At 39.9% G+C, this 25,171-nt stretch overlaps 1 protein-coding gene across 1 annotated transcript in view; it reads left to right on the forward strand.

Moving 5' to 3' along the window:
* Positions 1 to 25,171, forward strand: part of Atxn10 (ataxin 10) — a 142,499-nt gene that overhangs the window by 24,110 nt on the left and 93,218 nt on the right. The window contains exons 3-6 of the mRNA XM_042265503.2: positions 3,721 to 3,803; positions 13,044 to 13,140; positions 15,460 to 15,618; positions 21,192 to 21,272. Coding sequence (XP_042121437.1) covers positions 3,721 to 3,803; positions 13,044 to 13,140; positions 15,460 to 15,618; positions 21,192 to 21,272 — 420 coding nt within the window. The remainder of the gene's footprint in view (positions 1 to 3,720; positions 3,804 to 13,043; positions 13,141 to 15,459; positions 15,619 to 21,191; positions 21,273 to 25,171) is intronic.

The raw sequence follows: 25,171 nt of genomic DNA on the forward strand, positions 1-25,171 counted from the left end.
CTGGTAGGGGAGATTCCTTAGCCTGTGGTATCTGTGAGATAGCAAGTGTGTGGTACTTCTGCCTCTGATGGTAACACTGTCACCTGCTTTCAAACAGTTTGTATTTTATCTTCGGGAGATTATATGCCTACTATAAAAATTGAAATAATATAAAAATAAATACCAGGGAAATGAACTGTTCAGCCTATGGCGTGGTCATTAAAGCAAGGGCAGTACGTGTAGTCATGGTTAACTCTTACTGTGTGCAACTGCTGGTTGGTACACACGGAAATACAAATATAAGGGCACTGACTTTTCTCTGGTTTTGTTTGGTTCCTGTATTTTATTATTATTTATTGTTGACTTCCAAAGGGAAACTCCAATCATTCGAGGCATTAGTTCTGGGGAAAAATTTTTAGTCAGAAATACAACAAAGATTCCAGTGGGAACTTTACAGACAGTTTTAACTAAAGTCAGTATTTCTGAGCTAGTCAGGATTCAGATCAAAACATCCATGTATATGTGTTCTTTGTGTGTGTGTGTGTGTGTGTGTGTGTGTGTGTGTGTGTGTGTGTGTTCGTTTTCTTCTTTGTTACTCAAGGTTTAGAAGATATGATGCCACTGAGGTCTAAGTCTCTTTGTTTGTAATACAGCAAAGCAAACCATCTGAGATCTGCGTCAGATGATATTTCAGGAAATACCCAGGAACTGTTCAAGGCATTGGCTCTGCATGTAAAGATAACCACTGTTGCTGGGGTCACTGTACTGTTTCTGTAGGGCCAGCTCATAGGTAGTTAAGCTTTGCTGGAGGTCTCTACACATTTCTCAACTCCATTGTAGTGTGATATCAGCCAAACACAGTGTGAAAGACTGAGCATATTTGCATTACATTTTTATTTTTTTATTTTTATTTATTTATTTTTTTATTTTTTTTTAATTTTTTTTTTGGTTTTTCGAGACAGGGTTTCTCTGTGTAGCTTTGCGCCTTTCCTGGAACTCACTTTGGAGACCAGGCTGGCCTCGAACTCACAAAGATCCGCCTGCCTCTGCCTCCCGAGTGCTGGGATTAAAGGCGTGCGCCACCACCGCCCGGCTGCATTACATTTTTAAACTCTGAAATTTGAATTTCATTAAATACAATTAATTTTATGAAATTGTGTTTTGATTCCTTCCCTGCAGCCATCTTGTAACATTTAACAAAGCACAGTTTCCCCTTATCCTGGGAGCGAGCTGTTGCCTATGTAGAAATGAGTAGAACAGGATGCAACAGCCTCTTTCCTGGAAGGCAAGTGTTGTGCTCTTTCTCACTGACTGTCAGCCTGGGTGGAGAGGCTAAAGCAGTGACTGACCACCCGGACCTGTGCACGCACGAGGAGAGACTTCCTGTGACCCTCTCACGAAGACCTGTCATAGATTGCCTCGGATAATCTCCCCACCTCAGAATTGGCCATTAGTTTAGTTACATCTCAACAGTCTCCTGTGTTGACTGACACCAATCCTGAATCTCTGATACTAACTGGATGTTTAATAACTCACTTCTGTTGTGACACTATCTGTGGGAATCCGTCATAACTTAAAAGGCTCACTCCTAAGTGGCTGTTGCTGTAAGTAAGCATAATAAGAGACGACTGAACAGTCTTTTCCCCTGCTAAGTAGGTGCAGCAAGAAACACCAAAACAGCCATTCTCCATGGATAGGAAGAACAGTTTTAATAAAAAATCAAAAACAAAAACAAAAACCAAAACACAGAACAAAACTGTCTGGCTGCTTGGGACAGTAGAGAGCAGCAGCCAGCTATAAAAGTTTATCGGGTTATATAGGGGTATATGGAGGGCAGCTCTGATGGAGGAGGTGTTGCAGTTGGGGTCAGAAGTATTTGGGTGCTGAAACATCTAGTCAGGAGCATTCAGCTAGCCGTGAAGGGCTTCTGAGAAATACTATTGGTTTTTGTTTCCTAGCAAAGCCATATTCAGCTGAGGGTCGAGGCTTTGCTATCAGCGCCGCCATTTGGTGGACCCACTTCTTGGTGACCTAACAGTTGCCACTTTGGATACTAGCTAGAGATCAGGTACCAGGCAACCCCCATTTCTGTAAGACTGTCTAGAAGTTGAGGGTTTCCTCAGTTTTAGTAATTCACAGAACTCAAGAAAGTAGGTTTCTGGTTCACTGTAAAGGATTGTACTAGGAACATCCAGGTAGAAGGATGTGCATAGGACAAGGGATAGGGTGGGATGATATTTCTGTGTCCTCCCTGGGTATGCCATCCTCCTGGCAGGTTGATGTGTTCACTAACCTTCAGGCTCCCCAGACTCCAATGTTAGTTCTTTTAATGGAGTTTTCATTATATGGACATAGTTAATTTAAACTATTGGTGGTGGGTATTGAATTCAGTTTTCATCTCCCTTGCCTCTCTGAGACTGAAAGTTTACAGGTTGGCTTCTCTGGCAGCACACACCATTCTGAAGCTCTGTCTGAGTTACTTTTAGAACATATATATACTCCAATGTGATCAGGTTCCTATCATTCAGGAAAGTATAAGGGTTTTAATAACTCTGCACTAGGTGCTATTATTGTGTCTATTACTGTGTCTCTTGCCCATATAAGGTCACTTAAAAACAAACGAATAAACTGATTAGGAGTTTAGGTTCTTTTATCCCAGTTCACCCATCAATCTTAAACATTCACATTAATTGAATTCAGAATACATTTTTTTCTCCTACATTCTAAACCCACTATAGATAGCATCAGCTCATGTTCAGAATGCCCTCTAAATCTCATGAGTTACATATACATCAAATACCTAAGTTACATATGAATCTCTGGATGGTGGTCCATCTTGGGACAAAGTTCCACTTTATCTGGGCCCTGTAACACTAGAAAATGAGTATCTTTTCTCAAACACAGTAGGCAGACGGCCACAGTACATGGGACAGTTTTGGGCATTTCTTTTTTCTTTCCTTTCCACACAGCTGTAGGTTGCTGTCCAAGGACTCTTGGCAGTGCATAGCAAAGATCACCATTCCTGTAGTCTCTAATAACATGTTCTCATTTCCTTCCAAATGTTGCCAGCTGTGCCTTTATGTGTGTGTTTCTATCAGAAGTCTGTCTAAGGCACTGTGATTTTTTTTTGTCATGTGTTTTAGGGTTCTTTTAGCCTTTGCCTGCTGACCAAAGTCTCTTCCCCCCTTTTCAGTTATTTGTTACACCCCACTATCGCTACTCAGATCTGTGTCACTTTACTTTTGTTACAGTGACATATTATCAAAAACTTAAACAGCACACATTTATTATCTTATTATTTGGGGGTTCTGCAGTCCATAAGGGATCGGCATGGATAGTACTTCCTTCCGGAGGCTTCTGTGACAAAGTCAGTTTCTTTGCCTTGTCAGCTTTTAGCCCTACCACTTTTCTTGGCATATAGCCTCCTTTCTCTTGGTTCCAACTTTCTTGTGTTCCTTCTGTATGGAGCCTTGTGATATATTGGACCTCCATATAACTCAGGACAATCCTTCCATCTCAAAATTACTGATTTGGTATTGTCTGAAAAGTTCTCTTTACCAGCTAAGATAATAATTATAGATTTCAGTTATCAGGATGTGCACATCTCTGGAAGCTGTTATTCTGCTCACTGTAGGAACTGTTGGTCAGTAGTCTCAGCATTATACAATAAATCAGTATTTGAAATTCAGCATTAGAGAAGCACATATATTTAGTTTAATTCTGTCTTAAACTTTAATACAGGAACCTGGATACAATTGGCGTAGCTGTTGATTTGGTTCTTCTCTTTCGTGAACTTCGGGTGGAACAAGACTCTTTGTTGACAGGTAATGTGCAGTATAATTAATGGATTATTATCTTGAAAAATGTTTAAAACTAATGCTCTGGGTGTTTAGTCATTCACTGAAACATGTTGTATATTTCATGTAATATTAGAGTTACTATGAAGGAAAGTTACTGTGACTTCCTTTCCATCCTAGTTTGGACTGACTTGTCTCTTCCCAACTTTTTATGCTGAAGCTTTTTTTAGTCTGTTTGGGTTGCTGTAGCAAAATACTTTAACTTAGGTAATTAATTAAAACATATATTTGTCATACTAGAAGGCTGGGAAGTTCAGGATCAGGGTTTCAGCATATTTATTATGTGCTAGGGCTTGCTGTCTGGCTCAGTGAAGGTGCTTTCTTGCTGTGTCCTTACATAGTAGAAGGGCAGAAGGAAGCAGAGGAACTCTTGGCCTCTTATAAGGGGCACTAACTGCAAGATGTAGTTACACCTGAAAGCCCTCATCGCTTACTACCAACACTTTGGAAATTTGGTAATCAGCATAGGAATGTTAGAAGGACACATTAAACATTCAGACCATAGCAAAATCCTAACTTCCAGTGCCCAGAGTATGACTGTATTTGAAGAGAAGATTTTACAGGAGGTAGTTAAGGTACAGTGAAGAAATTTGGTGTCTTCTTGAGAAAAGGATAGTAGGACACATAGGTGAAGACCATGTGAAGACACAGGAAACAGATTGCAGTCTAGTGTCAAGAAGAGAAGTATCAGGAGAAATCAGCACTGGCAGCATCTTAATTGTGGACTTGGAGCCTCCAAAATGGTAGAAGGTAATTGTTTGAAGCTGTCGAGTCTGTGGTTCTTTGCAGTAGCAACCTGGGATGTCTAATGCATTGCCTTGTGTTGCTTACAAATGTGACAGACACTGTTTTTGGTTTGAATATGAATACCCTCCACAGGCTCATGTGTTTGAATGCTTGGTCCTCTGCTAGTGGCACTGTTTTGGGAGGTTGTGGAACAGTTTGGACATGGAGGCTAGCTGGCTGATACAGAGCCATAGGGGCAGGGCTTATGGCTTACAGTCCGTCTCCAGTTCTTCCTGAGTTACCTGCTTCCTAACTACTCCGGCAATGTGACCTGTTACAATTCCCACTACTCTAGCCACATTCCTCTTGTTCTTTTATTGTGCTATCCCAAATCTCCTGTGCAAGACTTACTTTGTTTTTTCACAATATATGATAAATGGTTGTTTCATCCTTTCTTCATTGAGATGGATATAACCTAAGAAAAATAGAAGAGGGAAGATACCTAAAAATGATTTATAACATAGTTATGTGGTGAAGGAATACATTGATTGACATTAGAGAGTAGATCCCTGTGCCTTTTCTTTTCTTTTCTTTTCTTTTCTTTTCTTTTCTTTTCTTTTCTTTTCTTTTCTTTTCTTTCCTTTCCTTTCCTTTCCTTTCCTTTCCTTTCCTTTCCTTTTCTTTCCTTTTCTTTTCTTTTCTCTCTCTTTTTCTTTTTCTTTCTTTCTTTTTTTTTTTTTTTTTAATTTTAGTGGTGTTGGGAATTGAATTTTGGGCTCCAGTATGGTAGGAAAGCCTCTACCACTGAGCTATATTCCTAGCCTTAGTCTTATTTTATAAAGGATACATTAAGAGTTGTTAATAATTTAGATAGTTTCAATACTACCAGTTTAACTAATTGATTTTTTTCCCCCTGATAGTGCTGGGGTAAACTTAGTGCCTTGGGGGCATGCTAGCAAGCATTTTATCATGTAGTTATGTCTCCACTCCATTCACTTAACATAAAACCATCCATTTTAAAGTGAATAGTTGAGTGGCATTTAGAACAGTACAATATTGTACAACCAACACCTGTTAGAATTAAAAATATTTTCTTACATTCCAAGGTATAAGAAAAGCAGTTCCTCTCCCTTTCCTTCTCCCTGCCTCTGGTGTCCACAATTTTATGTTCTGTCTCTGAATTAATTAATTCTGGATATTTCATATAAACGGAATTGTAGAGCTCCATGGCCCTTGGTCTGATTTCTCAGCCACATTGTAGCATGCACCAGAACTTTGTTCCTTTGAACTGAATAATGCTTTATTTTTTTTTTTATTAGTCACTTGATGAACACAGGCGCTGCTCACCTTTTGGCTATGGTGTATTTGTACATGTATTTGTTGGAGAGCCTATGTTCAGTTCTTTGGAGTATGTTCCTACGATTAGAGTTGTTGAGCCTGAGTACCACCATGTTAAATAGTAGTTTTTCAATATTCATTCTGTCTCTATGTCTTTATTTGTCTGCCTTTCTGTCTCTATCTCCCTGTTTCTGTCTGTCTGTCTCTGTCTTTCTCTCTTGCTTTCTGTGTACATATTATGTGTGGGTTCCTACAGAGGCCACAGGAGAACTTTGGATCCCTTGGAGCTGGAATTACAGGTGATTCTGAGATGTCTGACATGGGTGCTGGGAACTGAATCTGATTGCCAGTCCTCTGCTAGAGCAGCAAGTACTCTTAATAATTGCTGAGCCCTCTTTCCAGCTCCTGTTTTGAGGAGTCACTAAACTGCTTTTCAATACAGTGGAGCCATTTACATTTAATCAACAGTGTGTGTTCTAATTTCTTCACATCCTTGCTAACACTTCCAAATTTTTTTGGTTTATAAGTCATCCTGGATAGTGTAAAGTAATGTGTGGTTTTTATTTGCATTTTCCAAATGACTAATGACAGTGAATGTTTTCTCATGTGTGTACTGGGCATTTATAAATTTTTGGAGAAATGTCTGTTTGAATTCTTTCCTCGTTTTTTTTTTCTTGATTGTAGTTGTGTTTTATTGTTGAATTCTGTAATATATTGTAATACTAGGGATTATATGCAATCTACAGATTAGTTTAGGAAGACTTTCCATCTTGACAATATTTGGGTCTTCTAGTCCATGAAATTGAAGTATTTTCTTTTCAAAAATTCAGCTGTCTCTGTTTTAAGTAGCTGACTTGTATTCTGCAGCAGAATTGGAAGAGGGGCAAGGAGGAACAGAAAAGTTAGTGATATTTCTCACCACCTCTAGGAAAGGAAAGCCCCTGCTTTTTATTTGGAATTCAACAGTGACATTTGCATTTAATAAGAAGCTCAGAAGTTATTTTCATAGTGCCTTAGTTCAAACCCAGCATTATAAAAAGTGTTCAGATTTCACTATCTGTTAATACTTTCTCTGAGAACTTTATTTCAGGGAGAGTGTTGTCAGGGTAACTGTGCCAGTTTTTTGTTACTGCTTCTGAGGTAAGAACTGTAATTATATTGTCAAAATAATATTTAGAGTATTATTTTCAGGCAATAATTGCAGTGGTCTGACAAATATATTATGGTCATCAAATTTTATGTAAACACAAGTATGAGTTATTTTAATTGAGCTATTGATGTTGTTTTTGGCGTATATTCTTTCCTAATCTGTAAAAATAATGCTGGCATTTTTTAGGGGCTTTGCACTATTCTTGGTGTTTACATAAAGATCAGTTGATAAGCTGTTTGGGAAAGTAAACTGTTATTTTACTTGCCTGCAGTCGTCTCGATTGTGCCTAGGCCATCGCAAAGCCTTTTCCTTCCCAGAATCATGTTTTGGATTTTCAGAGGTTTTTGCTGCTTTTTTTTTCCTCCTGAGGAACTGTTGTTCTGCTTGGCTGTCAGTCCAGAGTATCCCTTTCACTCTTTTGGCATGTTAAATTTGAGTGTTAATATTCTGAAGTATTTAGTAAAACTGTTAGTATCTAACTTTTATGTTATAAACAGTCAATACGCATTTATAATAGACTTTTTAATAACTCAGAAAAGTAGACAGAAGAAAACATAATTCTATGAGTAGGCCGTGAGAAGCACTTGAATTTCAGTATTGGGGTTCTTGGTGCATCATTTTCTTCTAATACTTTTAAGAATTGCATGGTTGAGCCTTGGCTACAGTTTTGTAGGAGGCTGTCAGGCTCCTGGGTTCTTATAGCCCAACCTCTTCCTGTGCTCCTCCAGTTTTAGGGCGTACCTGGTCCCTGCAGCTCAACCTGTGTCCTGCTGCCTCAGTGTTGCTTCTCTTGGAATTCCTTATATTACATTTTCTTGTTTAAAATCACTGGCTTGCTTTTTATTGACTGTTCTCTGAGGCTCCTACTTGATGCTGCTTGTCCCTACTGGTCTCTCTTCCCTTCCTTTGTCCCCTCCATCCACTCACCCTGCTAGTAAGGGTACAAGAGGAGACAGCAGCCATTGCATAAGTTGAGTAGGAGTGGTTTTTTTGTGCATTTGCATGTGAGCTAGGGTTTTGCTGTGCAGCCCAAACTGATGTTGAACTTACTCTCCTGCCTCTACTTCCTTTGTACTGGGGTTCCAGGCCTATGCCCCCATACCCAGCTGGGTAGTAAGATTGAATGTAAAGAGTTGCTGTCATAAAGGTTGAAATTAATGGCATTGACGGTAAGAAGTAAGGAGAATGAGGAGTTCAGGGATTGTGGATAGACGAAGCCTCTAATTCCAGGGTTAAGGTGGGGCCTCCATGACCTCATCTCCAGGCTGAGACCCTTGGGGAGATTGCACTCATGGCTCATTGGCTCATTGCAGAGCAAGTGCTGAGAGGTGGTGTTGATGAGTGTGATCAAAGTCCACCTTGGGTGCGAGGGGAATGTTGCCATGAAGCTTATTAAGGAAGTGTTTAGTAGAGCTATCAGTCAGTATTTCTTAAAATTAGAGCTATCTGGAAAAAGGTTGGTACCGTTATATTATAAACAGTCAATAAGCATTTATTATAGACTGATTTCTAAAAACTCAGAAAAGTAGACAGATCGGGCCGGGCGGTGGTGGCGCACGCCTTTAATCCCAGCACTCGGGAGGCAGAGCCAGGTGGATCTCTGTGAGTTCGAGGCCAGCCTGGGTTACCAAGTGAGCTCCAGGAAAGGCGCAAAGCTCCGCAGAGAAACCCTGTCTCGAAAAAACAAAACAAAACAAAACAAAACAAAACAAAACAAAACAAAACAACAAAAAAAAAGTAGACAGAAGGAAATAATGTAATTCTGTAAACAGGCTGTGAGGAGCACTTGTTTTAATTTTTTTTCTTTTTTCAATATTTGTATCTGTTGGTATAAACGTGAGTTTTGTGTTCCTCCCTCCCTCCCTCCCCCTCCCTCCCTCCCTCCCTCCTTCCCTCCCTCCCTCCCTCCCCCCCTTCCTCCCTCCCTTCCTTCCTTTTCTCTTTTTTGGTTTTTCTAGACAGGGTTTCTCTGTGTAGTTTTGGTGCCTGTCCTGGATCTCGCTCTGTGGACTAGGCTGGCCTCGAACTCACAGAGATCTGCCTGACTCTGCCTACTGAGGGCTTGGGATTAAAGGCCACCGCCTGGCCATGTTCAGTTTCTTTAAGGTATATTAACTAAGTCAGTTTTTGGGTTCTGGCTGCTAGCACTACTGATGCCATGCTTTGTGGGAGCTGGGCCTGGAGAAACTGCTCCCCAGAGCAGAGCAGAGCAGAGGAGGATGTCCTCCAGGAGAAGTCAATCATGGTGACAATGCTGGCAGCCGAAATGTCTTGAGGGTCCAACACCTTTATTTTCACAGAGCAGACACTGAAATTTTGTTTGGAGCTGGGAGGCAAAAATCAAGAACTGGTGCTATCTACTTAAGGCTGTTTTGACTATGTCCTATTGTTATTAGCTCATGGACTCTTGGACCTTTGGCGCCTACACCCTCACCACATGCTGTTGTTTTCTGACTGTAAGTTGTGCCAGTCCAGTGGGTGTGGAGGAAGCCTCTCTTGCTTGTCTCATGGCTTAGAGTACTTTTTCATCCCTGCCTACCTGTTTTGGAGCTTACCAATTTTTTTTTTCACAAAACTTTTTTTGCCTGTTTTTCTGTTTGTTTATCTGTCTTTTAAAAATGGTTTATAGCCAAGTGTTGTGGCTCATGCCTTTAACCCCAGCACTCAGGAGGCAGAGACAGGTAGATCTCTATGAGTTCGAGTCCAACCTGGTCTACATAATCAATTCCAGGACAGCCAGAGCTGCATAGTGAGACCCTGTCTCGAAAAAAATAAATAAAAAAAAAATGGCTTATAAGAGCTCTTTGAATATACGTTAAGTCTAAAGGTAGTTGTGTATTTCATGGATCTTCCTATTCTGTGGCACTGTTTCTGTTTTCCACGGTATCTTCTGAGAAAAAGTGTTACTAGTTTTAACGTTTATTACTGTCTTTTCCTATGGACTTAAAAGCTCTCCAGTGTTTTGAAAACTTTTTGATTTTGGTGCTTCATGTTCAGGTCAGGGGTTGGGATGGAACTTGCTGTCTTGTGTGAGGAAGTTCACCACTGTCAGGTTTTCTGTGCTGGCACCCAGGCACTCCACTGCTGATTCTAGACCATTGTTTATCAGTGATTTGCTGCTGATACCTCTGTCATTAATCATTTGATCAAGTTTGTGTTTGTTCCACTGCTCTGTTTATTCCTGTCCTGGTTCCACCCTGATGTATCTCATCAACTGAACTAGCTGGTAGTCTGTGAACACAGATCCACTTTTCAATTTTCACCAGGGTCATAGCTATTAACAGCCCTTTGTATCTTCATAGAAGTTTAGAATGGTCTTATTACGTTTCCTACAAACATGTATGTCATCCAGGATGTAGAATGACACATACATGTGTATGTGTGTGGACTCTCCTGCTTGGATCTGGACTGCCAATTACATTTAATCGCTATAGAAACTCAGTCACATGACTCGGGACCCGCCATAGTTCTTCCCTTCCTTAGTTCCACTTAACACTTCTGTCTTGTTTTATGGTTTCCTCCTTGGTAGTGTGCTCACTGCTGTCATTTGTATCGACCCTTACAAACATTTTCTTTTTAGCTTTGTTTATGGTGGTTTTGACTGCATGTATGTGTGTGTACCCTGTGGAAGGTAGAAGAGAATGTCCAAGCCCGTGGAACTAGAGTCACAGTTGACTGTGAGCTGCTACGTGGGTGCTGGGAACTCTGGCTCCTCTGCAGGAGCAGCCGTGCTCATAACTGCTCATTTCTCCGTCCCCGTATCTTGGTACTTTTATAAATGGTGTCCTTGTCCTATTCCCATGCCACCCTCCCCTCTTACTGGAGATTGAGACCTGAGCCCAAGGTCTTGTAGATGTTAGGTAAGTGTATCCTGTTTGTATCCCTTAGCCCAGTGTCCTTATCCTTGGTCGTTTCCTGTGTGTGTAGAACTATGGATTTTTTTTTTTAAATAATTGACTTTGGTGAAATAACTTGTGTAAGCTCTTTTTAAAATCTGTAAACTTATTATAAAAAACACCTTACAAATAAATAAGCTTTCTCAAGAGTGCAGATAACTTACACATTTAAAGTAATCTACATACATTAACATTTCATTGATACTGTGGGATATGATAGTTTGATTTGTTCCTATTTCGCCCTTGGGTCTTTTGTCTTTCTGGCAGTGGTATTTTTGTGCTCTGGTAATTATAAATGGACGTCTTTGAAAAGTAACATTTGTCACCATGCCTGGCCATTAATTCTAATGTGTGCTATAGACTTTTCATTTATACTTAGTTTTTTTTTTTTTTTTTTTTTTGGTTTTTTTATTATTATTATTATTATTATTATTATTATTATTATTATTTTACAACACCATTCAGTTCAACATAATAGCCACAGAATCCCCTGTTCTCCCCCTCTCGCCCACCCCTCCCCCCAGCCCACCCCCCATTCCCACCTCCTCCAGATCAAGGTCTCCCCCGAGGACCGGGGTTGACCTGGTAGACTCAGTCCAGGCAGGTCCATTCCCCCCTCCCAGACCGAGCCAAGTGTCCCTGCATAAGTCCCAGGATTCAAACAGCCAACTCATGCAACGAGCCCAGGACCTGGCACCAATGCACAGCTGCCTCCCAAACAGATCAAGCCAACTGACTGTCTCACCCGTTCAGGCATTTATACTTAGTTTTAGGTTAAGGAAGATCCTGAATGGAGATACTTGGTAGTTTGTAATTCCCGTATTAGTTGTATGAACATCACTTTCATTTATGCTTTGATGCCTTTGTTAATGGTATCACTGTGACTTTTGTGTGTTTCATTATAAGAAATTGACAAATTGCTTTCCAAAGAACTGTACCAGGTTCCGTTCTTGCCTGCAGTAAATGAGTCTGTGGCATTTGATACTGTCACTTTGCTGAACTTTTGGCCAGTGTTTTTGCTGCTAACATTCTAAATGTCAGTTGGGTTTTTATTAAATCTTACTCAGATATTTGAGATATATTGGTATTTTTTGTCTCCTTCTAAAATTTGTTGAGAAAAGGTATCTTAAAACTATTCAACTTACGCCGGGCGGTGGTGGGGCACGCCTTTAATCCCAGCACTCGGGAGGCAGAGGCAGGCGGATCTCTGTGAGTTCGAGGCCAGCCTGGGCTACCAAGTGAGTTCCAGGAAAAAGGCGCAAAGCTACACAGAGAAACCCTGTCTCGAAAAATCAAAAAAAAAAAAAAAACAAAAAAAAAAACTATTCAACTTATTGTCAATATTTCTCACTTGCTGTGGTCAGTTTTTCTTTCTCTTTGAGAATATATTACTAGGTGAATTCCAATTTAAAATTTTTACATTTTTTGATAAGTTAGTCTGTTATGGTTACTTAACATATTTCCAGCAGTGTCTTTTGCATTAATGCTTATTATATCTAATTTTAAATGGCTGTCTCTCCTTTTTTGGCTGATATTGGCTCAGTCTCCTTTTAGCTTTCTTTAACTTGCAGTATTTCTCTAACCTTATGTTCTAGGTATGTTTGTTTTAAAAAAAAACTTGTAGCATTTTAAAAATTCATTGTAAGTATAGCTGTGTTTTGTTTTGAAACAATTTTATTGGACTGGTCTTGGCATGTCTTCTGTTAGCATGATCCTCCTGTCTCAGCATCTGGAGTGCCTTGATTACAAACATGTGCAGACATACCTAATTTGTAATGATCTTTTAATTGGAGCATGTAGTCCAGTGATATTTCATGTAATTATATGAGTTTTTAGTCTTTAAGAAGTTAATTTTACAGTGTTGTTTTGATGAGGCATATTAATGTCATGCTCAGAATTGCACTGTGCAATGAGACTCTTAGATAATGAATTTCTCTTTTTCTTTCTCCAACCCCCTTCCTCCCTCCCTCCCTCCCTCTTTTCTTTTCTCTTTCTCACTCTCCTATTTTTATAACATGGGAAATATTCCTTACTAAGGTGTATTTATTTATTGTGTTGAATCTGTTATCTTCAGCTTTTACTTTTCTATATTTCTAGCTTTTCGTTGTGGCCTACAGTTTTTAGGCAACATTGCTTCACGGAATGAAGATTCCCAGTCCATTGTTTGGGTCCATGCTTTTCCAGAACTCTTTATGTGAGTATAATGTTAAGATTTTGTTTTTTTTTTGTTTGTTTGTTTGTTTTTGTTTTTGTTTTTTGTTTTTGTTTTTTTTGGTCTGGCTCCTGAAAAGATTATGGTTATAATTTCATTTATATGAAGTTCACAAACAGGAAAAACAAGATTGTAGTATAGTAATAGAATTCAGGATAGTACATATTCTTTGTGGCTGTTAGCAGGTAGGTATTAGCTGGGAGAGAGTATGAAGGAGACTCCTGGACCCTGTCAGTGTTCTGTACCTTGGTTTGTTTGGTGGTTCCATGGTACACATATCTGATACTCATTGAGCTTTGTACCAAGATGTGTGGCACTTGGGAACATGCCAGCTTATTTTTAAGAAATAAAAGTCATGGGGAAAGTAGTAACTTCATTAAAGACCCTGAAATTTATACAGAAAAACAAAAACAAAAACAAGAAACCCATGAATAGAAAACATTAAAATATGGGCAATAAGTTAATCCTTTTTTTTTTTTTAATTTCAATGTTGTGTATATGCATGGCCCAGTATTATTCTTGGTAGAAAATGGAGAATTCTAAGATTTGGATAATATATGTTTATCATTGTGAGGTGACTTTCACTGTGAGAAGTGGGGATAGCTATTCTGTTGTTGAATCTGAGAAATGTTGTAATCTGTCACTATGAGAAGAAGATAATTCAGTTTCCTTTGTCAGTGTTGAGATGAGCACCGAGCTTGTTTATTACTATGAGATGTGATTGACCAGTCTGGCTGCTGTAAGAAGTCTATAACTAATCTGGTTATTTATATTGGATCTTGAATTGGTTCATGTTTTGCATTACTTTAAAACACTAGCTCTATGAACTCGAAAGTGGTTGAGCATCACACTAAAATGTAAGTTGGTGACAGAAGTGGATGGGCAATAGAAAGACACGTGTTGTGGTTGTGGAGGCCAGGCTTCTAGAGTGGGCAGTGTGGGCAGCAGAAGAGCAGCTAGTGCTGAAGTGCTTTAAGTTGGGCGCGATTATCTCTGTTCTTCCAGGTCCTGTAGATTCCTGCTTGGACAGGTGAGGTTCCTGTAGATTGTCAGTAGAAAAGGGTATGGCTGCAGTGTGAAGCCAAGTGCTGCTGTGTGAGGTCTGAGCTGCTTCTCTGATTGTGCTTGTTCTCTGGGCTTGTATATTAGTTGTAGTTATTAGATGAACTCTTACTCAATTCTAGCTCAGAGTACATATCTCAAATGCCTGAAATGTGTGTTTATAGATATATATCTATTATCTTTACATTTAATAATAATTGATTGTAGATGGAAGGAAAGAATGAAACTCAAGCTACATAAATACACATTAATTATTTACAAATTTTTGTTTTAACACTTTCTATTTATTGTTCATGCACATGTGTTTGTGCTATAGCAATTATGTGGAGGCCAGAGACAGCTTGCAGGAGTCAGTTCTCTCCTTTTCAATTTTACATGGGTTCTGGAGACTGAACCTAGGTCATCAGGTTTGGTGGCAAGCACCCTTACTGACTGAGCAATCTCATTGGCCTATATAACCTTTTTTTTTTCTCAAGATAAGGTCTCACTTTGTAGCTCTGGCTGCCTGGCCTAGAACTTGCTATGTTGACTAGGCTAGACCTTGTAATTCACAAGCAATCCACCTGCCTCTGCCTCTTGAGTACTGCCATTAATAGCATGCATCACCATGCCTGGGTTGTGAAGTTTAAGGCGCCGGGGGAGTGGGGGAGGGGTGGATATCAAATTTTAGGATGAGCCATGACATAACTGACAATAAGTGACCTCATTAAGTTCTTGTAGCTGATAGGATTTAGGAGTGATCATTTTAATTTTTTTTCTATTTAAATGTTACTTTCTTTTTAGTTCTGAGTCCTAAGTCAAATGCAACTTTTTATTGCCTTTTTTGAGATTTATTTTTATTTGTAATTATGTATGTGCATACATGTCTGTGTGTGGGTAGTATGTATGAGTAAAGTTGCCCTCAGCCAAAAGAGTGTTGAATCCCTTGGAGCCAGAGTTATAAGCAGTTGTGAGCCTCAAGGAGTAGGTGCTAGGCACCAAACTTGGGTCCTTTGCAGGAACTGTTTGTGCTTTGAGTCACTGAACCAACTCTCCAGTCCCATTTTATTGTAGCTTACTGTTATATTTACTGTTTTTATACTCAAGGATATGCTTTGCTTCACAGCATTGTAAATCTTTATTATACCCTAAGAATACCAATATATACTGAATTTGCTAAGGATTACTAGTATTTATGTTACAGTCATATTTTACCGTGTTGATGATTGGACTAAGAGTCTTCATTTCTTTGTTTGTCAGGTCTTGCTTAAATCATCCAGACAAAAAGATTGTTGCCTACTGTTCAATGATTTTGTTCACATCTCTTAATCCTGAAAGAATGAAAGACCTGGAAGAAAACCTCAATATTGCAATTAATGTCATAGAAGCTTACCAGAAGCATCCAGAGTCAGAATGGCCGTAAGTATCTTGCTGGAAATGTGATTGTTTGAGGCCATCCTAACAGATCATTTTCCTTATAGAGGTTTTAGTAATGTAACAGGGTTTGCTTTGTTCTCTAGGCTGGCCTGGAAGTTTTGATCCCCTGCCTCAGACTCTCAGTAGCTGAGATTGTTACTTCCATATCTGGCTTATTCTAGCTACTAATTTAATAATTTATTTACTTTTTGTGGTGCAGATGAGTTGAGTTCATGTAGACAAGTGCTCTCCCACTGAATTACAATTTCAACCCCTTTGTAGAAGTTTTAATAGAAAACTCAAGGTATGGTTTTGAGGTTGTGAAAAAGGTAAAGCCTGAACTTGGCCTTGAATAGGAGATTCTTTAAGGTAGTAAGGAGGGGAAGGTCACTTTTGGTGTGAATGAACATAGTACAAATGTCTCAGCCTGTTTGGAGACTGCTGTGACCTTAGCAGGTGGTTCATTAAAGATCAGAAGTTGGCATGTGTCTGGTGGGCATTGGGTAAATGAGACACTGTTGCTCTTCACATCACATTGTCTCTAAACAGAATGTTTGGTTTCTCTCCGGTTGTTTTTCAGATTTGCTTTACTTCTTCTTCTTTTTTTTTTTTTTAAAGAAGTTAATGTTATTTAGCATAGGTTTTCTTTGTTTTTTGTTTTTTTGCTTGTTTTTGGGATCCCTTCAACTTCTTATTTTTTTGGGGGGAGGGGACAGGTTCAAGACAGGGTTTCTCTGTGTAGCCCTGGCTTTCTTGGAACTAACTCAGTAGACCAGCCTGGTCTCGAACTCAACAGAGATCCAACTGCCTTTGCCTCCTGAGTACTGGGATTAAAAGCCTGCGCCACCTTTACCCAGCACCTTCAACTTCCCGAGTCTCTAGGTGTGCTGCTTGTTTGTGTCAGCTTGGTACGAACATAGACATACTTGAAACGGGGACTCTCAACCAAGGGATTGCCTCTGTGGGCCTGTCTGCGGGGTGTTGGTTGATTGCTGTTGAGGAAGAAAAGGGCCTAGTCCACTGATGATGACGGAGCTATCCCTAGGCAGGCGGTCCTACCTTGTATAAGAAAGGTAGTTGAGCAAGCCAGCAATCAGTGTTCCTCCATGGTCTCTGCTCCAGCTCCTGCCTGGAGCTACTGCCCTGGCCTCTTTTGTTGATGGACTATAACCTGTAAGCAACATAAACCCCTTCTTCCTCCGAATTGCTTTTGGTTAGTATTCTATCACAGCAACAGAAAGCAAACAAGGGTAGTAGATGTGTGTCTTTCTTGAGTTTTCAGAAATATCTGCTGGAGTACTTTTTTCAATCCTGTGTCCTTTGACCTGTTTTAGGACTCAATATTAGAAATACATAGGTCAAGGTGTTGGGTGTTTTTTCCAGACTAGTAAAGATCTAGATAGACCAGCCACTTGTGGCTTTAGACAGTGTGTTACTTAGAGGCACAAGCTGATTTTATGTTGTGAGAGAGCTGTGTAGAAAGGACCCTACACTATCCCTTTAGAATCTCTCACAGTAACTGTCTTAGGAAAGAGCCTCTTATCCTTTATTCTAGAACCATCACAAGGTATCAGTAGACTCAGATGAGCTGCTGTTCAAGTTTTGGCCTGTGTAGTCTGTCTGAGAGGAGACAGACAGTCCAGGTGCTGTGGTGGAGCAATTTCCCTATGCTCTCTGTGTGTTCAGTAGTCAGCCTTGCTCGGTGTCCTCAGTCTGTGCCACCTTGCTTGAGTTTCCTACTGGGATGTGGGGCTCACCAATTAGACGAGACTGGCTGGCTAGCAAGCCCCGGGGGATCTGCCTTGTTCCTGCCTTTCCAGTACTGAGATTACAAGCACACGCCACCATACACCTTTCATTATTTATTTTTCATATGCCTTGTCGTGGATGCCAGGGCTTGAACTCAGTTGAACTGGGGTTGCAAACACTTTAGTAACTGAACAATCTCCAGCCAGTTTTTCTATACTCTGAGGATATAAATGCTGAGGGCTTGTCTGTCTCTCTTATCTTAATAAAACTCTTGTTAATGGATTCTGTTGTGTTTCGTGACATTTCCTCTCAGGGTAAGAGCGCCGCCAAATAACTACCAGTTAGGACCCAGGTGGCCTTCTGGTAGTGAGTCTTGGGTGAAGTATAAACCTTTTCAGTTTGAGCCTCTTAAATGAAATATTATTATGTTGACGTTATATCTAAGTTTAAAATTATTTACTTTTCTGGAAATCATTTGTATTTGAATTACCATATGCAAATAAACAGCTGCTGTTATGTGACAATCTTACATGTTTAACTTGGAAAACACCCCTTACGTATGTACACGTAGCATTTGCAGTCATTGAGGTAAGTCCTCAGAGCTAGCTGGTAGCAGAGTTCTGTTTTATTTGGTAGGTACTTGATAGGTAGCCAGAGTCTGTATCTTATCAGCTTGGTAAAGATCCAAGCTCATAATGGGCAGATACAGAATGTACCTGAGAGTACCTCAGAAGCTGTCAGCGGTCACTGTGTGGAGTTCAGACAGGAGGACAGGGGAGATAGTCCTCAGCCGAGAGCTTCTGCTGCTCATGGGCTGCATTTGGCTGCGAACTGACCAGAGGCCTCCAAAAATTGTTTTACTGTTCAGTATGAACTGGTTCCTGAAAATTGGAGAAGACCCCCTTTCTGCCCTCTTTCCCTTGGTTGGACGTGAAGATGGCTGATAAAGAGCACCAACTACATGAGAATTTATTACCTTCTCATTTTTTTCTTTATTCTTAGAAAGGGAAAGATGTAAGACTATCATAATAGCTCCAGATCTTTCTGTTTGGATATACTGGAGTAACACAAAAGTGTAGCTGATCATCCCTGCCAGCCGCTGTAAGATTTGGTAACTGAGAGAGCCATGGTCTTCTCACTGACAAAGACTATTTGACCAGACGTTAGTCAGGCCCTTCAGGCCCATCTGTGCTCCCTTGTAAAATCCAGTTTTAGCAAAAGCCCTGTTCAGTTCGTTTAGCAAGAATCACTGACCTCAGCGGGCTTGGGGGCGCACACCTTTAATCCTAGCACTCAGGAGGCAGAGGCAGGCGGATCTCTGTGAATTTGAGGTCAGCCTGGGCTACTAAGTGTGTTCCAGGACAGCCAGAGAAATCCTGTCTTGAAAAACCAACCCCCCCCCCCAAAAAAAAACCCTATATATATCTCAATGAACTTCTTTACATTTAGTATAGCCATAGGCTGTGGAGCTTCACATTGGATTTTTACACGTTTATTTTTGGATATATTTTTATCCACTTAACCCTCCCCACCAAACTAAAAATATCCATGGCAGAATTAGAACTAGAAAAACAATCAGCTTTTTTAAAAAATATATCTTTTCATAACTCATGTCCATCACCTATATTCACTCCTTCTTTATTCCCTAATATTTATTCTTTCTTGTTGTCTTTTCTATGTGTTGTACTATATACCCACATGTGCACTTGTTTACATATATGTTTTTGTTTAGATTCTGCATCTGAGAATGTGTTTTTTTTCCTTTTCTGAGATTGTGTGACCTAGAGTAATATAATACATCCATCCATTTTCCTGAAGTTTTTTCTTACATTTTTCTTTAGAGTTGAATGGTATTTGTGTGAGTATATGTGTGTGTTTAATATTCATTATCCATTTATCAGTAGACAGTTAGGTTGACTCCAGTTCTTTGATATAGCAGCAGTAAACATGAAGTGCAGAGATCTCTATGGCAGGGCATGGAGTGTGCTGGCTATATGCCCAGGAGTAAAACAGCTGGGTCGCTTGGTAGTTGTGGCTCTTTTTCTGCTGTTTGAGGAGTATTTGGGGAAGTAAAACTTGTTTTCTAGTTTCTGGTACGGTATTTACAATATTGTGTTTTTTGGGTAGGGGTGTCATGGGAGGATAGTCTTGCTGTGTTGTCTGGGCTGGCCTTGAACTTGGCAGTCTCTGCATAATCCTCCCTTGTTCTAGGATCATAGTCACATACTACCATGTTTGATTGAATATTGTTTTTTTTTTTTTTTTTTTGGTTTTTCGAGACAGGGTTTCTCTGTGTAGCTTTGCGCCTTTCCTGGGACTCATTTGGTAGCCCAGGCTGGCCTCGAACTCACAGAGATCCGCCTGGCTCTGCCTCCCGAGTGCTGGGATTAAAGGCGTGCGCCACCAACGCCCGGCTGAATATTGTTTTTAACAAATGTTCTCATGAGAAAAGTTTTGATTTCTAAATAGCCAAATTATGTTTGAATGGGCTTTAGGATTTTAGTTTTATTTGTCAATCTAGCTTGGAATGCATGAATTCCTCTTACTCCATTTGATAAACTGCCTAAATTAATATGAACACTATTGACATTTTTATTACTATTTATTATTGTTAGACATATTTAAATCTGAGTAGTTGGCAATTTTAAAGATCTGTAGAAAAATAGAATACTTGTTTAGATTTTTCTTTCAGAGGTAGTGCTGTGGGGGCCACAGAGCTTTGTGTAGGTAGTAGCCATTGAGCTACACTTCCAGTGCTGGAAATGTTTAGAGGGCAGTGTGGTGGTCATTGGTGTGTGTCATTTGATTATCATACTCAGTGATATTTGAGAGGGTAAATAAATTGTGTATTAGTGTATTTACCACTTTATAGTCAACTTTTGTTACTATAACCATATTTATAAACATCATATTCCTTAGTTCTTAAGTCTTACTGATTCTTTCTGTTAGATACAATTGAGAACTAATAGTCCTATCCAATCTTTTTAGATGTCACAGAGGTACTTTGAAGAAATATGCTTATAATCTTTGCCTCAGGCTTCCATAGTCATCTCTCTAGTCCAGATGAGCACAGTGCTTGACAACGTGGATGTTTTCTTGGTAACTTGAGTACTCTTAAAGAGTGGAAAATCAAGCCAGGATTCATCACTGCATTGTTGGCATATTTTTAAATAACAATATGACATGTCCATTTTTCTGCCTCGTCTTACAGCACTAAGCTTCTGACTAAAACCGTGTGTTATGTTTTCTGTCTAGATTTGAAATTGTAGCTAAATTTCATGTTTCTGTTCATAGTGAAAAGCTTGGTTAAAAGCTAAAGTAGATTTGCTTTTCTATTTGAAATTGAATTATTTTCATAAAATTTCATGTGGAAAATTAGAGAAAATAATATTTCAAGGATCACCACCCCACCTTGTTACTGCTAAAAAAACAATTCATAAACCTCCTAAAACAGAGATCACAGTAAAGTTAGGGCTTTAGAGATGGCTCAGGGGTAAGAGTACTTGTTGCTCTTACAGAGGACCCAGATTCAATCCCCAACACCCTTGTGGTGGCTCACCACAGTCTGTAACTCCAATTCCAGAGGGTGCATCTTCTGGCTTCTGTGGTTAGGCATACATGTGGTGCACATACATACTATGTACATATGTACACACATACAGACAAAATGACCATATGTATAAGAATAATATTTTAGAAAGATTATAGTAAAAAAGCTCAATAAAATGAAAGTTTTTTCTTTTGTGTAAGATGTGTCTATAAAGTAGGTAAGGACATGTATGTTTTATTGTATGTAATAACCAAATTTCCCTTCCTTCTCCCTGTAGGTTCTTGATTATTACAGACCATTTTCTGAAAAGCCCGGAGTTGGTGGAAGCCATGTATTCTAAACTCAGCAACCAGGAAAGGTAACCCCCAAACCAGTGTGATTTTGACTCTTTAGCATTCCATAGAGTGTCCTGTAGCCTGGACTAAAAGCTGTGTGATTTATCGTTGGCAAAGGCCTCCAACTACATCTGTCTGTGAGGTGCTGGGTTTACATTGCTTGCTTAACATCACAACCTAGCCACAACAGGCGGTGATTTTTATAGGGTCACTGAATTCAGTTTGATGCCATTATTTAGTAAAAGCATGCTAAAGAAATAAAAATAAAACTTTTAAGAACAAAATTTTATAGTGACAGTTTATTGAAGTATGCATTATATACTTGTATATTTAGGATGTGTTTATTTGTTCATATAACTAGTTTGATTATTTCAAATATATATTGCTGGTTTTCTGGTAGATAATTCATATAAACTAGTGTACCTTTATTAGAGATGAAGAACATTTACAAGGCCTATTCACACTCAACCTAGTAGATAGTAAGGGTAATCCAAGTAGTATGCTTCCTACCACTGAAGTCAGGTGGTAGATAGTCTGTGTACACATGCAAGCCTTCAAACACCCATAGCACAGAGGACAAGGACACACAGGTCATGTCCCTTTAAAGAAGAGAGCAGGCAGGTTTTGTTGATGTGCTGCATTCCTCCTGCGTTGAGTGTTCTGTCATCAGTGTGTCTGACATTGATGGCACACAGAGCATGGTTTAGACCTCTTGATCAGTTATTTCCTGCTAGCTTCAGAAATGAATGAAGAGTGATCAAGTCTGCACACTGACTTAGGCTTTAGTGAAGGTGTGTCTGGTAGTTTGTATCTTGAGTGGCAATATGGCTCTAGCCACAGTGCCAGCTGTCGTAAGCTTTGTTGTTCAAAACAGAGCAATCAAAAGTATTCTGGCCCAGGATTTGTACTTGTGTTTTTCATGCCCTCAGAATTGCACACGTGAACATGGATATAATATATCTATACTAACACATGTTTTCAATATATACAACCATGTAGACTTAGAATGTTGCCTAAATGTGGGAAGTTACACTGCTTTCTACAGATGAAAAAACTGCAGACATTTTTATTCCCAATTAGGGCTAAAAGCGAATTGTTGTTACTTGAATCAAAGTGATTTCTGACTGCCTGTGGCAGTTTTTAGATATGTTTGTGAAACAGTAAAAATTTCATTTTGGTTGAAAAAAAAGGAGAGCAAGCAGTGTGTCAGAGCACTGGGCAGGAAGGACAAGATTGGGTTTGTTTTGGCAACAGAAGTTTTTGTTGCAACCAGTACGTTTTTATGATTTATCTTTATGGTCCTGGGGTCAAACCCAGAGTCTCATGTATGGTTTGGCAAACGCTCTACCACATCGTTACACCAGATAGCCCCAACAGTCATGTGCTAACTGTCTGATGACTACACCAGAGTTAACCTGTTTGTGTGGACTGTACTGCATTGGTGAGAGGGAGATGCAGTATGAACTGCTCTGAGGCTCATGCTGTGAATCCGAGAGAAGGACTTAGTAGTCGGGATCCCTCTGTACCCACAGAGCTGTGGAATCCAAGTCCTGGAGTCTCAGGGTGACTTGAGAGTGAGCTCTTTATGGTGACAGACTCCAGCCATTGAATGAAGGGCTGTCGTGTATATTGTTGTTGGTGTCCATGCTAATGTGGAGAGATCCATCCATGCTGGGGAGGAGGGCCTGTGAAGGTGCTGGGTTCTGGGTGAAGTGGAAGCGTGATGCCCTTTGCCTCTTTCTGAAGAAGATAGGGTGTATTCTTTGTTCAGAATTTTTTTTTTTGGCAGGTTAGTAGGACGACAAGTAAGAGTTTTTCTCAACAGGTTTGTGTGACAAGTCAATTTTTCTCCTGTGCATGGAGAATCCTTGGCAGTACCAAGGAGATAGTGTGTTACTCAGAATGTTCCCAAATTCTGTGAGTCAGATGAGGAACCACACTTGAGAGCAACAGAGGGACATAGAAGACCCCTTTGAGATGTCAGAGTTTGTCCCCCGTCCCCTGCATTAGAATATCTGGTTGGCTGTCCACATTTTAAAATACGTTTGTGGATCGGTGAATAAGACAAGTACTGTGCTAAGTATCTGCTGGTGGCCCCTGGGGCATGATGGTGAACAGTGAGCACACTCCCTGCCTGCTGTGGTATAGACAATAACTGCATGTGTGAAAGTGTTCTCTTCATGTATGCATTCTTGTAATTGTTAGAGTTTTGACTCTTTTACCTAGGAGCTGGCAGTCTATTGGGAGCAGATTATTTGTGAGGGAAATTTGAATACACATGTAATTGGTTTGTTTGGTATGATTCACTAATAATGAGAGCCAATATTATGCACTTTCTGGTCCCCATTCTTGCTGAGCCCATGTAATTGTTAGCAGGTTGAAAAGGCTGCTCTGTAGAGGCAGTGTGTACAGGGCTCAGGTTCTAATGTGTGCATGTGGCACAGGAACAAAGGGCAGCTGCTATTTGGGTGGCTCACTCATTTAACCTTTTTAGAGCCCTGTTTCATCTATGCGAAGGGATAGTAATAGTCACTTGATGGAGTTATTATAACTACCTAAATAGATGATATATTAAGGTCTTAGTGTTTGCATAGTTTAGTAGTCAGTAAATGTGAGGGGAATGCCCCTGTGTTACTGTATTGTCTAGGCTGGTCTCAGACTGCATTGGCCTCACAGAAGCTGGCATTAGAGACTAAGATTGCAAAGTATGTGCCACCATGCTCAACTATGAATTGCTGTTTCTGCTTATAGCTTCTACCATTAGTACTGTACTACAACCTTAGCTCCCTCCTCTTTTGGAAGCTTTTCTCAATGTATCTCTGGAAAGCAGTGGTTAAACACTGAAAATACAGAGACAAATGCTTGATGGAGGAAAGATTTGTTCTGGCTCACAGTTTTAGAGGTTTGAGCCTGTAGTCTAGCTTCTGGGCCATTGTGAGGTACTGTACCATGATTGGGAGCATATGGGGGAGCAAAGTGGCCCACTTCCTGATGGGCTGGAGGAAGGGATGGCGGACCATGTATAACCATCAAAGGCATACCTTCACTGACCTACTCCCTCCAGGTAGGCCCACCTCCTGAAATTCTCCCATCTCCTAAAAGAATATTACCATCTAGGGACTAAGATTGTGGTGGAATGGTATTTATGCAAGTGTGTGAGAGCATGCCTGTGCACTCGTGCATGTGTGTGCACATGGAGGCTAGGGGATGAAGTTGAGAGTCTTCTTCTATTACTTTCCAGCTTCTTTCAGTTCATTCATTCATTCATTCATTCATTCATCCGTTCGTTCGTTCATTCATTCATTCATTCATTCATTCATAGGTAGGGTCTTTCACTGAACATGAAGTTTATGATTTTTGACTAGGCTGGCTTGGCCATCAGGCTTCCAAGATCTGTTTGTCTCTGCCCCTTAACATTGGGGCTATAGACATACAAGGCCGTGGCTAAGTTTACATAGGTGTTAGGAATTAAAGCTTAGCTTCTCTTGCTTTCATAGCGTGTGCTCTTATATGCATTAAACTGCAGCGCCAGTACTATATGTTACTATGTGAATTGTGTGGGGATATTCCATATTCAAACTATAGTACCACCACTGCCTCAGATTCTCAGTCACTGTGATTTGGGCATTGTTGTGTTTTCCAGGTTAGGGATCTGAGACTCTGTAGTGCAATGCTTACTGAGGTTACAGACATAGCTGCTATTCCAGCCTGCTGATTCTGTTTTCTGTAACTTATAAAGGTACAGATGAAGTTTGTCAGCAGCATTTATTGCCTCTACTTGGTTAGCTTGCTATTCTGGGTTAATACAATTTTTGGCCTTTGTAGCATATAGTATTCAACAAATGACACTTTTGGAGAAGTTCAAATCTAAATTGAAAATTTACTGGAGATGCCAGTCTTTGAATTTGAATTAGATATTTTA

The sequence above is a fragment of the Peromyscus maniculatus genome, chromosome 20 (genome assembly GCF_049852395.1).
Source record: "Peromyscus maniculatus bairdii isolate BWxNUB_F1_BW_parent chromosome 20, HU_Pman_BW_mat_3.1, whole genome shotgun sequence".
NCBI classification, from domain to species: domain Eukaryota; kingdom Metazoa; phylum Chordata; class Mammalia; order Rodentia; family Cricetidae; genus Peromyscus; species Peromyscus maniculatus.